Source organism: Acartia tonsa, chromosome 10 (genome assembly GCF_053477335.1).
Source record: "Acartia tonsa isolate MP-2025a chromosome 10, ASM5347733v1, whole genome shotgun sequence".
NCBI lineage: Eukaryota > Metazoa > Arthropoda > Copepoda > Calanoida > Acartiidae > Acartia > Acartia tonsa.
Window position 1 is genome coordinate 42,096,180 of NC_137269.1, and position 17,875 is coordinate 42,114,054.

At 33.2% G+C, this 17,875-nt stretch overlaps 1 protein-coding gene across 2 annotated transcripts; it reads right to left on the reverse strand.

The window, feature by feature from the left end:
• Window positions 1–16: 16 nt before the first annotated feature.
• LOC145330077 (protein Cryzl2-like) lies at window positions 17–17,813 on the reverse strand. Of its 2 annotated transcripts, none has more exons than XM_080174637.1 (18): window positions 17,656–17,813; window positions 15,759–15,804; window positions 12,636–12,675; window positions 11,569–11,619; window positions 11,102–11,173; window positions 10,334–10,400; window positions 9,975–10,043; window positions 7,367–7,467; window positions 6,920–6,975; window positions 6,082–6,141; window positions 5,481–5,541; window positions 4,679–4,731; window positions 4,301–4,368; window positions 3,931–4,060; window positions 2,845–2,911; window positions 1,431–1,503; window positions 1,050–1,103; window positions 17–548 (listed from the first exon to the last, which is right to left on the reverse strand). In XM_080174637.1, exons 1-18 carry the CDS (start codon window positions 17,805–17,807, stop codon window positions 536–538), a joined length of 1,233 nt encoding a protein of 410 aa, XP_080030763.1. In that variant the 5' UTR covers window positions 17,808–17,813; the 3' UTR covers window positions 17–535. The 2 variants fall into 2 exon arrangements, with proteins under 2 accessions (XP_080030763.1, XP_080030764.1); XM_080174638.1 differs by having other exon boundaries at window positions 15,759–15,799; window positions 17,656–17,796.
• Window positions 17,814–17,875: the final 62 nt, after the last annotated feature.

A 17,875-nucleotide genomic window follows, 5' to 3' on the forward strand; every position in this document is an offset into this window, starting at 1 on the left:
TTTCATTTTGTATGTATCTGTAACAATATTTTAACAAGATTGCTTTACATGAAAACTAATACCTTTTTGAAATGTAAACAAATTACTGTTTTTTTGAGTGAAAACATATTAACTTGAAAAATCTATAATTTTCTGAAACATACAAGCTAGGTAAATACTAGGTATAAACAAAGAAATGTAAAAGATAATACAAATGGACAGACAGACAAATTTTTTGTAGACCATCATTTTGGATGTCCAAAAGGCCGTACAAATGACGAAACAGCAATAAAATTCTCTTTGAATTGGTGGAAGAAGTGAAAACTATATGATTTTTTTCAAAAAGGCTTAAAATAAATACCAATGTATTAAGTATATAAAACAATAAATATATGGAAGAGTATATCATATTTTTGACTAGAATTCTTGAACTTAAACATATAAATATAAATATAAAATATAATTTGAAACAGTAAAATCACAGATTTGAGCATGTGGTATTTTTTGTTTTGTCACTGTTTAGGCTCTTGTATGTTTTGTACATTCCAATACTATCTTATTCTTGGCATCTGAAATAATAGAATAAATAAGTAATATTCCAGTATGGCTTCCAAACCTATGAATTGAACAGTTGCTGGATTAAAACCTGTTTGCAGCCATACTAAAAAATCATGTATAGAATTAATATACAGAGAATTTTCCAAGAATAATAAAGTGAAAATCATAAATTTAATACCAGTTTTGTTACCTGGGTCTTCGGCCCCTTGAGGTTTTTCAATTAATATCTGTGGAGAGCTGTCTATAATATGAGCTGCCAGCAGTTAGCCGTTACTTATTAAACTTTTGTTCGATTTAGGGAAAATAGACATACCAAGACTTATACTAATATACATGCCAAGTTTCATAACAAAATTCGAATTCTAAGTGACATTTGTGCACTGATTACGAGAATGTAAGATTACTCCCCCGCCCCCCTTAGTGTGAAAGGGTTACAATCTGTGCATATAATATATTTCATTAAATTAAGCATGTCTTACTTTGGCTTTATACAATTAAAATCAAATACATACCTAAGAATACAATTTCCAGTTATCTGTCTATTCCACTTTGCAACTAAGGCCTCTCTATAATCAATCAATCAATTTCGTTCATCATGTTATAAACAAATTTGTTTGTGTAATCTAATTTTCATGGCAGTAACCTCTTTGATTTTTTCATCACAACCCCAACCCCAACAAATATTTTTTTTCTATATATGCATAAAGAATGTTGAAACTGTTACTATTTATTGGAATGGTCAAAGTCAAAACCAATTTAAATCACCCAAATATCATGACACATTAAACGAAAATGAAATCCTTTGAAAATTAAATAGATAATTCTCAGGTTCTTTAAACTATGAATTTCTTTAGGAGTTACATAAAAATAAGGGGTATTTGATTGATATGTTCCTGAATTGATTAAAAGGGTATACATGTGAAGTAAAAGGTTTGATCAAGTCCTGTGAAACCCAATCATCTAGGGCCTGCAGACAACAAACATACATAATCATGCCACAATAGAATATCTAACTTCTATTGACTGTCAATAAGATTAAAGTGGGTCATTTTTTTCGAGTATTTTCCGTAGAAGTGGGTGCTTTAGCTTTAAAACAGAGGTGAAAAACTTTTTAGCTCACTGCCCCACTAAATTTAGTGAGGCTCGCTAAAAATTTATAGAGGATAATTTTGCCTCACTAATTTAGTGAGGCAGTGAGCCAAAAAAATTTTTAAGAATTCACCTCAGAACTCTAAAATTTGGCATAACAGTTGAGTACACAAATTTGAATAAGGGGGGGGGGGGTTTAATGCAACCATCTCGTAATCAGTGAGCAAATGACACTTAGAATTCGAATTTCGATCTGATCTTTTGCATGAGTAATTCTTGGTAGGTCTATTTTCCCTAAATCGAACAAAAAGTTGGAAAAGTAACGGCTAGCGGCTCAGCCGTTCAGCCGTTTTTAGCCTATTTTCAGGGTAAATCCATCATCAATTACGTAGGAATCAACTTTTTAAAACATATATTTGGTTTAATTCATATTAAATGATAGCAATAACCATTTTTAAAACTTCTAGCACCAACATATACCGTGTAGAACCGTTTGATAGCGTTTTGGAGTAGAAAAGAGTATTATGTTGAGAGAGGTTTCGTGACTAATTTGCAATATAGATATCAAAAAAATAACAAAACAGCTGAGCCGTTAGCCGTTACTTTTCCAACTTTTTGTTCGATTTAGGGAAAATAGACCTACCAAGGATTACTCATGGAAAATTTCAGATGGAAATTCGAATTCTAAGTGCCATTTGCTCACTGATTACGAGATGGTTGCATTAAACCCCCCCCCCCCCCCTTTTAGAAAACTTAGTATTTTCTAATAAAGTTATACTTGTATTTGCTCTGGACATTTGTGAATTTAATATTGAAAACATTTCCAAACTCTACCAAAATAAATCACCACGTGAAAATATGATTAAAAATGTCTAATCTGGCTAGAAAATTGGTTTTATCATAAAATCACATTATGTTTCATAAAGGCAACTGCAATGCCAAATTTTATAGTTCTACTCCTATTTTAAAGCCTAAAAATACCCACTTTTACGGGAAGTACCCGAAAAAAATGACCCCCTTTATATTAGTAGCGCATCAACTCCTTTACTTTTTTTTCTGTCTTTCTACAATCAGGTCACTGAAAACTTATAAATATCCAATAAGTACAATTCAGTCATTTAAACTGAAGAACAGACCGTCATACACTAGCCTTAGAGTAGCACTAGCCAGGATACTAAAATAATAATTGATAAAAGGTGAAAAAGCAAATGTTGTTTTCCTGGAGTCTTTGAATTCTGATTGATGGATCAAGTCTCGTGTGAATTGCTACTGGACACCCAATAACCTACAATTAGAGAAAAGTTTCATTTCAAATTGCTTTGAGTATGCCAGTTTTGAAATGATTTAGCATATTTGGAAATATTGCAAAAATTGAGGTTAAATGAAACAGCAAAATAGAAAAAAGGCTAATAGAAAAACTGATGTAATTATTGTCTGCCGAGCAATGATAAAATGGAAAAAATATATTTCTATCTATGCATCTTGTTATCCTTAAATAAAAGTAACAGGATGGTTATCTGTGTGTCTGTTTGTTTTGAAGAATCTTGCTAACTGCTGAACCAATATGCTTCTCCTTTGAATTGTAGCTTTTAATGTAAAGGTTTATAACTATTTTGGGGAGGGTACCACTATCCTCACAGGAAAAACCGCCCATAGAAATAAGGCTTCCCTCCCTCCCTTCCCAAAAAATGAAGTTAGTTTTCATTTTCTTTTTTTACCTGTCTTCTATTATAATGTTTGCCCCAAGAGGTGATCAAAAAAAAATTAAGGTGAAATTCGTAAAAGGACCAAGGAAATCTTCTGCAAAAAAAAAGGACCAAGGAAATCTTCTGCAAAAAAAAATAAAGGACCCTAAAAATCTTCTGCAAAAAAAAAAAAAAATAAGGGGGGGATTTTTTTTTTTTTTTTTAGGGGGGGGGGGGTGTCCCACCCCCCAAGAAAATAGCCTAAAACCACCACAGGACCAGTAGGTATATACCCTAAAGAGTAGAATCCAATCGGTTCAGTGGTTACCGAGATCTTAAGCTTCAGACGGACGGACGGACAGACATCATTTTACTTTGTATTATAGATAATTATTTCTCGCATCATATTATAAACAGCTATCCGCTGATATAAAAAGTAAAATTATTTGGCATCTTAGGGCTAAAAAAACTTGTTTTGATCTTATGATTGTGCATTTTTATATTCATAGAAAACAGGATATAATACAATGCTAGACATATCTTTTTCGTATGGATGAAAACCAGTTCTAATCCATTGGATAATGATATTAATAGGTTTCAAATGAATAAGAGAAATTACCTTTGCTCCTTTCATCATGATAAGATTAGTTGGTACAGAGTTAGCGGTATTATGATCAGCACCCGCTCCTCGCCCTCCACCCGCCAGCGGGGTACTTGTCCACCCAATTACTAGGTATCTGCCACCAAATCTAGAATAGTTATTTATCGCATTGTATTATAGACAGCTTTCCACAAATCTTAATTATGGCACAAATTTCAAATTGTAATTCTATATTTTTGTTCAGTTTAAACCACTTTGTTTACCAAATAGTTATTATCTACAACCACAGAGAGAATTTTATACATCAGTATTGGTCAGAAAATTGGTTTGTCCCTTGTCCTATCCCTGTTTTCTTACAATAACTATTTTTTTCTAAACTTAAACTTACTTCAATATTCTGAGAAGGTCCTTTGAATTTTTATTACCACCAACTGTATCATAAACTGCATGAACTCCCTTAAAAATAATCTAATTGTTAATATTGTTATTGAATGGATGCAGAAAATACGTGGATATTATAACATGGAAAAATTTGTTGTTAATTTTGGTTGCTATTTCCCCTGTCATTTATTTGTCAGTTCTTTATCCAGTAGGTAAAGATGAGATGGGGTAAATGAGGGTAAACTTTAAAATGTACTTTCAAAATTGTACCTAGTTGATACAAGAAACATCATACCATATTTTAAATCTGTAGGACAATTCTAACATGCCTATCCATTACGGACCTACCCTAAATGTATAAATTTATTTTTTACAAAAAGTTTACCTTTATTCCTAGAGATTTAACAAACTCTGGAAGACTTACTCCATCTTCTTTACCTATATACAAATTTTTATTTTTCTATAAATTCAGACAAAAATATAATAAATACCTATTGATGTATAACTTAGACGACTACCTGGATCCAGTGTTGGGGACCTTTTATGTCAGCTAGCAAATTGCTTTCAGATCTTTTGTAGCAACTTAACTGTGTTAATATTTGCAACGCTATTGGCTGATATTCTAAGACCCAATTGAGAGTCGACACAGGGTCCACAGGGTGGGAACATAGAGTTATTTAACCCCATCCCCCTCTATCGTTATACTATAATTTACAGACATATTCTTTCTTGCCTATCAAAACAAATCTTCATCCAATTTTATTTTGGGTTATTTGAATGGATTTATTATTAATTGGATCTTAATAGTTATTTCTCGTATTGTATTATAAACGGCTTTCCGCGGATATAGAATGTACAATTATAAGATTAAAACTAGTTTTTTTAGCCCCGTGGTGCCGAAGGCACCGGCTAAAAAAACTAGTTTTAATCTTATGATTGTACATTTCTATATTCGTAGAAAACTGGATATAATACGATGCTAGACATAGTTTTTTCGTATTCATGAGAACCGGTTCCTATCCACCGGATTCAAATGAATACGAGAAACCATATTATCATTTACTCTAATAAAGTGAAACTTGTAGCTGGCTGAAATGAAGATGTCCCCGTCTTCTAGCCTCCTACTGGATGAACGAATGACCAATAAATGATTGCTTAAAATAAAAGTTTGAAAGTTATTTTATTACCTGAGTTATAATTGTAAACTCCAAGTACTTTTCCTTCGCCCCTAGCTTGTTCACTGGCAATCTGTTTCAATGCAGTAAGAAATCTCATAATTATAAAAATCATTCAAAAAATGAAGCTTTTCTATAATTAGGGTTGGTCTGTCCGTAACGTTTAGCTTTTTTCGTTTATTTAAACATGTTAGAGTTGTGTTAATGAATTCATACTTTGCAAGATGATCCCTAATACAGTTGTTTGGTACGATTTAGAAAGCGTAGTAACTCTGTAATTGTTACCAGATAGTCTGTACGTTTATTTGAAACATACTGATTTTTTACTTTTTTGACATAAACTTTTTGTATAATTTTTGGAATGATGATTCGTAGGACAACAATGTACAAATATAAGCAAATCTGTTTAGGTTTATTAAGTTTGACTGACACTGTACAAGAGTAATTGTTCATTTTCTAATTTTAGAGCTTTGCTTTTATGGATATTGTCATCCTTGTTTTGTTGTATTTTATTGAGAACAAATTGAACACTTCAGATAAACAAAAAAAAAGCAGGAAAGAATTGATTTCATCCAACTTGAAATGGGTATTTAAATTTATGAGAATTGAATGCCTTAAGTTTTTCTTGAGAACCACCAGTAAGAATCATATTGGCACCCACGGCAGAAGCTATCTTAACAAAAGAAAAAATCGTTCTTGTTTTTGGTTGCTTCGGGAGACACCCTCATTAGTTGTCATTCGTCTATAGCAACATTTATATTTAGACTAGACATCACATGCACCAGGGAGGAAAATTGCAAGGATATAAAGGGATAAGACAATGGACGATAAGTTGATGTACATCCACAATGACGATAAACAAAATTACCACTTCTGTAGATTACAATTAGTGGTTGAAACGTTTGGACACTCAACTAAATGAATCAAACAATCAAAATTCTATAAAGGTCTCCAAAGTTGCTAAGCCAATGAATAACAAAACGTTTATATAAAACTTTGGGGACTAGTTGTTTATATTGACGTTTTCTTATTTGTTGGCTTCAAAACTTTTGGAACTTTTATTGGAAGTTTGATTGGTTGGACCATTAAGAAAATTAAGTGTCAAAACGTTTTTACCACTAATTGTAGTCTACAGAATCATGAATGGTTATTTTGTGCATCATCTTTAGGAATGTACATTAATTTATCGTCCATTGTCTTATCCCTGCTTATTAGTCCTTATTCGTCCTTAGCGACATTTATATTCAAGGCACTTAAGATACTTAAATAGACGATGAGATTTACAGAGAGAAGCTTTGATGAGATACTTACAAGATAGGTAATTTTTTACATTCAAGATTCTATCCAAAAAAAAATCTAAAAAGTTTGTCTTCTTCAGTTCTATATTAGCGGGTGCGCCCCTAACTTCTAAAAGATCTTAATAATGATATCATAGGGAATGATCCATTCACCTGTACAGCTGCTAAACCAGAAGAACCTGTTGCCCCTTGAATCAAAACTGTTTCCCCTAAAATAAAATAAAAACTGCTGTTATTATTCTTGGAAGATGAAACTAAAAATTTCCATTATGGCTTCGGAACCGATTAATATAAGCTGGATTAGAACCATTTCTTAGCCTTAGGCCACTTGAGGCTCACAAAACTATTTTTAATATTATAAATTTTCATTTTAATATCCGCGGAAAGCTGTCTTTAATACAATGCAATAAATAATTATTTCAAAATTCGTTGTCATTTTTTATGATTATATTTTATACTCCGTTGCTAGTATTAACAATCAACAATTTGCCAGCTGGCAATAAATTTTTCAACTGTCTAAGTGACCAGCGACAACAGAAATCTCCAATACTTTGAACAAATTGAAAAAAATAAGGTGGGGCAAGTTTTTCAAGTGTTTACCTTTTCTCAAGTTACCACAATGAATGAGGCCGTGATAAGCTGTCTCACAGGCACCATTTAAACCAGCGGCCTCATCCATGGTCAGGTTTATAGGAAGCTTCCTGAAAAAGTACAACTTTATTATCGCAAAACGCATTCAAACCATCATAAGGTGTTAAATCATAAATAATTTGTGATTTTGTTATATTAAACTTAAATTGTTGAGGTATTTTCAATATATGAATACTAGCGGCTTGAGGGGAATTTTAAATTTTTTAGGGGAGGTTGGAGTTTTAACACATCCCAAAAAAATCAACACATGACCAGTAGGTAGGTATATTCCCTGAAGAGTAGAATCCAATCGGTTAAGTGGTTACCAAGATCTTAAGGGACAGAAAGACATCAAGCTACTTTTTATTATAGACTAGCGGCTTCGCGGGGCTTTGCCCCCAAGAGGTAATTTTAAAAAGTATCTCTGGTGCTGCAGGGGGGTTGGGGTGTGACACATCCCAAGAAAATAGCTTAAAACCACCACAGGACCAGTAGGTATAATACCTGAAGAGTAGAATCCAATTGGTTCAGTGGTCACCGAGATCTTAAGGGACAGACAGACGGACGGACAGACATCAAGCTACTTTGTATTATAGACTAGCGGCTTCGCGGGGCTTTGCCTCCAAGAGGTAATTTTAAAAAGTATCTCTGGTGCTGCAGGGGGGTTGGGGTGTGACACATCCCAAGAAAATAGCTTAAAACCACCACAGGACCAGTAGGTATAATACCTGAAGAGTAGAATCCAATTGGTTCAGTGGTCACCGAGATCTTAAGGGACAGACAGACGGACGGACAGACATCAAGCTACTTTGTATTATAGACTAGCGGCTTCGCGGGGCTTTGCCTCCAAGAGGTAATTTTAAAAAGTATCTCTGGTGCTGCAGGGGGGTTGGGGTGTGACACATCCCAAGAAAATAGCTTAAAACCACCACAGGACCAGTAGGTATAATACCTGAAGAGTAGAATCCAATTGGTTCAGTGGTCACCGAGATCTTAAGGGACAGACAGACGGACGGACAGACATCAAGCTACTTTGTATTATAGACTAGCGGCTTCGCGGGGCTTTGCCTCCAAGAGGTAATTTTAAAAAGTATCTCTGGTGCTGCAGGGGGGTTGGGGTGTGACACATCCCAAGAAAATAGCTTAAAACCACCACAGGACCAGTAGGTATAATACCTGAAGAGTAGAATCCAATTGGTTCAGTGGTCACCGAGATCTTAAGGGACAGACAGACGGACGGACAGACATCAAGCTACTTTGTATTATAGACTAGCGGCTTCGCGGGGCTTTGCCTCCAAGAGGTAATTTTAAAAAGTATCTCTGGTGCTGCAGGGGGGTTGGGGTGTGACACATCCCAAGAAAATAGCTTAAAACCACCACAGGACCAGTAGGTATAATACCTGAAGAGTAGAATCCAATTGGTTCAGTGGTCACCGAGATCTTAAGGGACAGACAGACGGACGGACAGACATCAAGCTACTTTGTATTATAGAGATAGCATGATCAACTAACAACTTCCATGGATTTATATTAAATGCATGTATTCAACGAGAAATATTTTTCTTCAACAGAAATTTCCAAGTTTAATATTTGTGTGTATAAAAATCTATAATCTATAATCTTATCGGAAAACAAACAGAACCGAATATTTAGTTTTACAAAGAAGCGCAGCTACATATTTTACAAGACTATAATTCTTAATTAGTGGTGGGGGGGATGAGTAAGATTGCCTGATTGACTGTTTATTCTCTAACAAAATAATATAACCTAAATTATTACCAAAGGATGAAAAACCTTTGCTGAAAAATTGTAGGTAAGAGGGAGATCTCTGTTACAATTTGCAACTTTGATATTTAGGATATAAAAACAGCTTTTTATTATGTTATTATGTTTTTATGAAGAAAAACTAGTAGGTTTCTATATATAATTCCTTTCTCTATATTAGGGTAGAAAAGTTTTAAATCTTTGTATAATACAAACACACTACAAAGAATTCATAGTTTTACTTATCCACTCAAAACTTTTTAGCTTTTCAGCTTTGTCATAGCAGAAGGTTTGTGGTATTGGTAAGGCAGTGTGTCTGTCTTTTTGTTCCAAATAATCTCGCTTACTTCTGAACCAATATGGTTCTCAATTAATTGAAACTTTACCTACTTATTTCCTGGGGAAGTTTTTAACTTTTTTTTTGGAAGGTTGCTACAACCCTAAAAATAGTACCCATTCACCAAAAAATACGTCATTTTTTTAAACAAAACTGAAATGTGAAATAAAGGGTCAGCAAATCACCACCATTTCCCTCAAGTACCCCTAAAGGCCTCTAGTGGCGTAGCCGCAAGATTAAATTAAAGAATAGAGCTATATATAACTCTACCCACGGGGTGGGGACCCTATGCCGACTTTTCATTGGGTCAACCAATACCATAGGAAATATAAGAACAGCCAAGTCGCTACAAAAGAAAAGAAAGCAATTTGCTAGCAGACGAAAAAGGGTCCCCGCCACTTGAGTCAGGTAGTTGTCTTGGGTATACATCTATAATAATACATTTATTGCCGCAAGTATGATATTTAAATTTCTTACTGAACAGAAGTCTCCGGAGCCACAGAATATGTCGACATTCCTCCCCAAGCCGCGTAATTACCATAACTCCTGAAACAAATACGAATTAACGTTAAGCCAGGGATCCTAAGGGATAAGACATCGAGGATAAATTGATGAACGTTACCTATAGAAAATGCTAGATTTAACCAACCAATCATGATTTAATAATTGTACCCAATATTTTTTGGCCCATGAATGAGAAATAATGATAAAAAGACTTTGGGTTACCAATTATAATTTACAGATGTAAATTGGTGAGAAAATGTTAAAAAAATAAAATGTACATCAACTACAATTGTATTAAATCATTTTAATTTATTAATGAATTAACTACTTGCCTTGGACCTGTATTGAAAATATCACCTACAAATACTTTGTCCCCTGCCTTCAGTCTACTTTCTGAACCTATAATGAAAATATATTGTAATAAAAAGGTTTTTTTAAAGACTAGGTATTTATTATAAAACACGTGACCACTATATTCCATGCCAAGTGTGTAGGGAAGGGGTGGAGCTAATTACCTGTATGTACAACGTGACCACTGTATTCCATGCCAGGTGTGTAGGGAAGGGGTGGAGCTAATTACCTGTATGTACCACGTGACCACTGTATTCCATGCCAGATGTGTAGGGAAGGGTTGGATCTAATTACCTGTATGTACCACATGACCACTGTTTTCCATGCCATGTGTGTAGGGAAGGGTTTGATCTAATTACCTGTATGTACCACATGACCACTGTATTCCATGCCAGGTGTGTAGGAAAGGGTTTGATCTAATTACCTGTATGTACCATGTAATCACTGAATGCCATGCCAGGTGTGTTGGGAAGGGGTGGAGCTAATTACCTGTATGTACCACGTGACCACTGTATTCCATGCCAGATGTGTAGGGAAGGGTTGGATCTAATTACCTGTATGTACCACATGACCACTGTTTTCCATGCCATGTGTGTAGGGAAGGGTTTGATCTAATTACCTGTATGTACCACATGACCACTGTATTCCATGCCAGGTGTGTAGGAAAGGGTTTGATCTAATTACCTGTATGTACCATGTAATCACTGAATGCCATGCCAGGTGTGTAGGGAAGGGGTGGAGCTAATTACCTGTATATACCACGTGACCACTGTATTCCATGCCAGGTGTGTAGGGAAGGGGTGGAGCTTGCTGATACTGTCCTTAACAGTATGATTTCATTACTATATATTTTTTAAATATCAAAAATCAATTAAACTGAGGATAAAAAAATCAAGAGCATTAAAAATTAGTACCTATCTTACTTATGATTTCCAAACGTAATGAGTTATTTTTTCTTCGTAATCTTTAAAAAAAATTAGGGTAATGTTCCTTTCGTGACAACGCCTCTTAAGGGGCGTTTCGTCGTATTTTCACAATAGCTTTTACTATTTCTAGCCCTGCAGGGCAATTGCCTAACTCTGCGGGACAATCACCTAACCTAACCTAAAATAGCCTATAAAAAGCTACTTTGAAAATATGACGAAACACCCTTTAAAAGGCGTTGTCACGAAAGGGACTGAACCCAAATTGTTTTTTTAAAAATTATTCAACATACCTGCTATCATAAGAACATCAACCCAATGAACGGCACAGCTTTCAACTTTAACTAAAAAAAGTACCTTTATGGTTATTTTTTTTGTGAGATAAATGATTAATATCAGAGATTTCTCTAATATCAAAGGAGTACAGGGGGAGATAAGATTATGCTTTTGTCTTAATATATATTAATATTATTTACTAAGTATATTTGCAATAACTTTTATTTAATGAAATCTTCCAATTTTTAACATGAACAAAACGGCCTGCTTAATTGCTTCAAGATCCATGTCAGATCTATATAGGAAATAAATGTCTATAATCGAGCTCAAATTTTCCAAGGAATATAATTTGGAAACTCATAGTGCTCCAATAATCCATAATTAACTCTCATTGCCCAGAACGATAAGACCCATTATTTTACTTTATTAAAAATAAATAAATTTTTTTCATTTCATGTTGCTATTTACATTATACTGAAGTATTTAATTTCTAATCATAAAAAAGAAAATTTAAATTTATAATATAATAAATTTAAGAAAACTCTGTTTTAAAAGAATTCGATAGTGGCGACACTTTGTGTGTTCAAATATTAAACTAAAATTGTAATCATATTAACCCTTTGGCGATGGTAATGTAAAGAAATATGATTTAAAAAATCTTTTTTAAAATCATTTAAATTATTAAACATTTACTTTCTTTTAGATAGTAATGCCGGGTGATAAAAATAGATTTATTGAGAAATAGATATGCATATAGAAAACTAGCCAATTGGGAGATATATATCGAGCCAATTCTAGTATTCATATACTACCAGCTACGCCCCCTAGAGGCCTCTAAGGGCACTTGAGGTGGTGGGGGGTTGAATTCATCCCCCCTTCATTATTTTTTTAGTTTAAAAAAAAATAAAATAGTTTGGGAGTTGTCATTTTTGTATGGGAGGGTTGAAATAAACTCTCACTCTTGACCTGTAAAGGAGAATCATATTGGCTCAGCAATTAGCGAGATCATTTTCTACAAACAAAAAAAAGCTTACTTTTTCATGTTATAAGATAAGATATCATATTTACTTTTAAAACTTCCTACCTATAACAGCATCTGTAGGTATTTTGGATTCATCAATAACCTGAAAAGGCAATGTAAAATTAAATATTTCCATGCTTTCTGCAGATGCTTACAAAAATAAATACTTGTGAATTAGGAGTTTTATTTATGAAAATATATAAAATTAATTTGATATTTATTACTAAAAATTTATACAAGAAAAAGTAACTTTTTCTGTCGGTTAGATGCAAACTGAGGAAATATATATATTTTTGCAGTCATAAGAAAGAGATACTTTATTCAAGCCTGTAAAAGGAAAACAAGTACAATTCTGTCTTAGAGGAAGGCAGCAATAAAATGCTGACAATAATATAAATTATTACTTTGATCTTACATTATATTACTCTAATAAAGTAAAGCAGGCTAAAATAACGACACCTTTACCACATCCCCTCTCCTCCTACTAGATGAACGAACTGACCAATTAATGTTAGGGTAAATAGCTACCAAAATTAACGAAAATTTGTAGTTGTAATATAAAACATTAACTTCTTTTATTAATATAAATGACTTTATTTATTATTTTTTTAAATATATGTATGAATAAACTTCCCAATTAGGACTAGAAAATGCATTAGTTTTTTTTAAAGAGAAGAATTTCTACAGTTTGAGTTTGTACGTTTGCATGTCGCAACATAAGTAAGACTAAGGGTGGGTCAAGTTTTTTGTTGTTTTTTATTAGAAATATAGTTAAGAATCAGGGAGGAGGGAGGGGACATTAGGCTGTTTATTACACTAGTTCCCAATGTTTTATATTAACATTTTTATTTGTTAACTTCACAACTTTGGACACTTTTATTGAATTTTTATTGGTTGGTTCATTGAGTTGAGTGTATTTACGTGTCAACAACTAATTGTAATCTACAAAAGGGCTTATTTTGTGTACCATCATTGTGGATGTATATTAGTTTATAGGCCATTTTCTTATCCCTTTGGATCCATAAGAAAGAATAGTCTGATCGTATTAAAACAAGTATTTCAACTCCCGAACATTTTATATAAGGGAATTCCGCCGCCATTTCTTCACATTTCCACATTATACACCTAATAGCTACCACAATGCCAAATTTCAGTTTTGTACTTTACTCGTTTTTTTAGTTGAGTTCCTTTGACTTTTAAATCTTGTCATATTAGAAGGAAAATAATGTAATAGTTATTTCTCGCATCGTATTATAAACGGCTTTCCGCGGATATAGAATGTACAATTATGAGATTAAAACTAGTTTTTTTAGCCCCGAGGTGCCGAAGGCACGGGCTAAAAAAACTAGTTTTAATCTTATGATTGTACATTCCTATATTCGTAGAAAACTGGGTATAATACGATGCTAGACATAGTTTTTTCGTATTGATGAGAACCGGTTCCTATCCACCGGATTCGATTGAATACGAGAAAAATAATTAAATTGTACAATATGCATTTGAGAAAGTATTTGTTTGATTGTAAGTGATTGCTTAAATATTTAATGAAAATTAAGTATTTATGCTTTGCAGCTGGAAGTTAGTTATGGATATTATGATAAGTAACTCTGTTTTAAAATTAATAATTTTACTGTTTTTGCATCTACTCTATATTTAGGTCAATTTTGTACATCAGTCTGCATATACGTCTACGATTGGTAAAAACACAATGTCTACGCAGTCTCTAAAACTATTGCGTTATCATAACTTTGTTGTATCGAAGTCTTTTTAGTGGCGTCTATGCTACTTATCGACAAATAGTTTTAATTCTACAAATAAGGGAGGTCCAAGATTTTTATTTTTAGGAGGCTCAAAAAAGAGGTTTCAAAGGTTTGAGGGGGGTAATATAATCTAATTTTTAAAATTTTGAGGAGGTTTACCAAAGTTTCGGATGGGGGCTATTGACCCCTTTACCCCCACCCTTGGACGTCTATAGCATTGACTTTCATGGCTAAAATTGTTCTAGTAAATAAAATCAACTTAATTACTTTTTCTTTAATTACAGCCAATTTTGAAAGTTTTGTTCGTTTACGATACACCTTGAACTTTATTCTATATGACCATGAAAGTTTGGTAGGAAAAGGGGGAAATATTGATCATCAGTAGCGAAGCTACTCTTAACTATGTATGCATGGAATGTCCAGTCCGTACATTCATTTGGCCATAAATGAAGTAATTTTTTCTAGTGGATATTTAGAAAATAATAATTGTCTTCTATTTAATTATGTAATTACGAAAATATCATAATAAGTGACTTGTTGAAAATAGCTACCAAAAAAATGAACTTTTTTGACTCATATACCTAGCTATTTTAGCAAAGATCTAAAGGATAAGACAATAGCCGATAAATTGATTTACATCCGAAATGAAATTACCCCTTATGTAGATTACAATTGGGTCACTCAACTTAACGAACTAACCAATCCAATTCAAATTCAATAAAAGTCCCCAAAGTTGTCAAGCCCACGAATAAGAAAAATTAGGGTACTAGTGTTATAAACAATGAACACCTTGGCCTTCCTCCCTGTATTTTAGTTTTGGACATATCAGTTCTTGTATTACAATACTTTAATGAATAAGACCAAAATAATTACACGTGTAAGTCTGGGGAAAAAGCAGGGGTGTATAATTATATTCTGCACAAGATTCATTTTTTTCCCCTGCTGCAAGTTTTTTTTATTTTTTTCCCTTCCTAGTTTTTTCCAGCAAGTAAGGGGATAAAATGGAAATATATTTTCAGAGCTCTATTTTATTCATATTTTGCACCCTTCCACATATTTTTTATTTTTTTTTTCACCAAAGAGGGGAGAACAATAGAAAAAAATGCTTTCAGACCTCCTAATTTTTGTATTTTTTCATCCAACCACACATTTTTTTTTAATAGTAAAATTTTTAAAATTTAGACAAATTCCAGTTTTATTGGCCCACGGTATTATTTAGATTTTAATATCCGTAAAAAATTGGCTGTATTACGATATATGATTTTTCATTTTGAATCAGCATCGGCACTTGTCCAGCGGATATTGATCGGTTTCGATGCCATACCTACTGGAAAACTAAATTACTTTAATATAAAATTGTTGGTACCTAGTTATTGCTGCACTACTTATGAACACGATAATCCCAGTTAGGTTAGGTTGTACTTACTTGTTCTTGAATTGTAAGGTTGGATATGCCCTCAACTGGATCTTTACTTGAAATAAAATAATTGCAATTATTTATCTACGAAACTTAAAAACATTAAAACCTACTTAGTTAAAATAAAAAAAAGTCGTCGCTTTTTTAAGTTTATATAATTTCCCTTGATCAGTCCTTCTAATTTAAAGGCACTTCCAAGCTGGACCCGTCTACCCTAGCCTTCAGAGCTATTCTTTCTCCCAAAGTTACAGAACCATTTAGCCAACTTCCCTTACCTACATTATTCTATTGGTCAGAAGTTATTAACCTTAGAGTCCATGCAAATACCTACCTACTACATTAAACCATTATTTGTTTGTGTTACCGGGAGGGAAGGGACATTGCAATGTAAATCACATTGGTACCCAATGTTTTATCATCACGTAATCTTATTCGTATGCTTTAAGACTCGTGTACTTTTATTTATTTTGATTGATTTTTTCTAAACTAGTAGTAGGCTAAACTTTTCTTACCATATATTTATCTACATAAGGATTTCAGCAAATATTGGTTTCAAATTTTAAAAAGAGAGGGGTAGGTTTCTGGTAGAATCCGTAAAGGTGTGTGTTTTAAGGCTTAAAAATAGTAGTAGAGCGATAATATTCACTAAACATGTGTATTTCTTATTGAAAAGAACTATAGACAATTTTTTTTGTTCTACTACTGTTTTTTACTTATAACACACAACTTTTACGGATTTTACCAGAAACCTACCCCTCTCTTTATTAGCATTAAAGTTGCTGATGAATATCCTTAAATAGTAAACTTACCCAAAATTCTCGTCTCCAATGACAAAAAGCCAAAATTCAAAATTTACTTTTTATATTTATATGTATTAACTAACGGATATCAAATAACTTTGTAAGTAGTTTTAACTGCATGTTAGATTAAAGATATTTTACTTTCAGTGGCAATGTTTGGTCTCTCAATTTTTTTAAAAGGCAAATTACAAAAAAAAGTTCCCTACCTACCCAAAAAATCAGCATTTTTGGTGAATTAACAAGTAAATCCACAAAGGAATATAAATCAAATAATATTTTTTTGCATTATGAATAATTAAACACAAACTTGAACTACAAGCAAGAAAAAGTGGACGGGTAAGGGGTCAATTAATTTGTTGCCTTGAAAGTCTGAGTACCATCATTAGTGAATTATTTATTAATAATAGAGCCAATACCTTTAACTCTTTCTAATATGTACAAGAAGCAGGCTTCAAATATTTATTTAATTGAATTTTAATTCAAGCTTTTGTACTTTGTAATTGGTCTTTAATTAAAGACCAATGTAAAAATAAGCTTTACATTACAACGACGTTTTTAAGCTGTAATGGGATTAGAAAAAAGACGATAATATTAATGTACCCCAAATTGAGGCTTTTGTAACTAACGAAATCAAATCAACCCTAATGTAAAATTAAATGGTACAGTTCAGACTTACTTACATTGTATAAACCAATTGTGATTCAACCATATCCTACAGTGTTATGGGATGCGATACTTAACACCCAAGGATTTCAGGTTTTGATTGCATGACCTTTGTCTTAAAGTCTTAACCTTGCATGGGAATAAAATGTGCCTGTTTAAGGGTAAAGACAATGCCTCTAGTTTCATTATTAGTGTCACGTGCCAGATATAGCAGGAATAGTACCATTTTCTAAGTCTCTAGTATGACGCGGTGCAGTCCAGAAAGACTCGAACCCGACAACTCCTATACATCAAGCAGGCACGCTATCATTTACACTTATGCCGATGCAAATAACTAAATGAACGAACTGGTCATTAAATGTGGTCTATATTATCAAGCTTAATAGACAAAAAAAAAATTCCTTTTAATATATCCACGTATATATATATATATAAGTTTGCACCTTACACCGCTCACACAAACTCGCTGTCCGTGAAACAAGCCGCGGCTTTGTTGGCTAACCGGCATTGAAAACGGCGACCCCCTCATCATTTTCACCACAGCCGCCGAAAACGGTCGCCAACACTTGGTCGGCAGGATGACAACGGCTGACATTTTATATTGTTTTTATCTGTAAGAAACACTACTGAATAGGTAAAATGTATGGAATAATGTTTTTGGTC

Coding starts and splice junctions, on each gene's coding strand:
- LOC145330077 (XM_080174637.1), bottom strand. CDS start 17,807: ATGTCAGCCGTTGTCATCCTGCCGACCAAGTGTTGGCGACCGTTTTCG. Junction 12,676..15,758: donor ACCTTACAATTCAAGAACAA/GTAAGTACAACC, acceptor TTGCCTTTTCAG/GTTATTGATGAATCCAAAAT. Junction 5,542..6,081: donor GTTCTCAAGAAAAACTTAAG/GCATTCAATTCT, acceptor GCATTGAAACAG/ATTGCCAGTGAACAAGCTAG.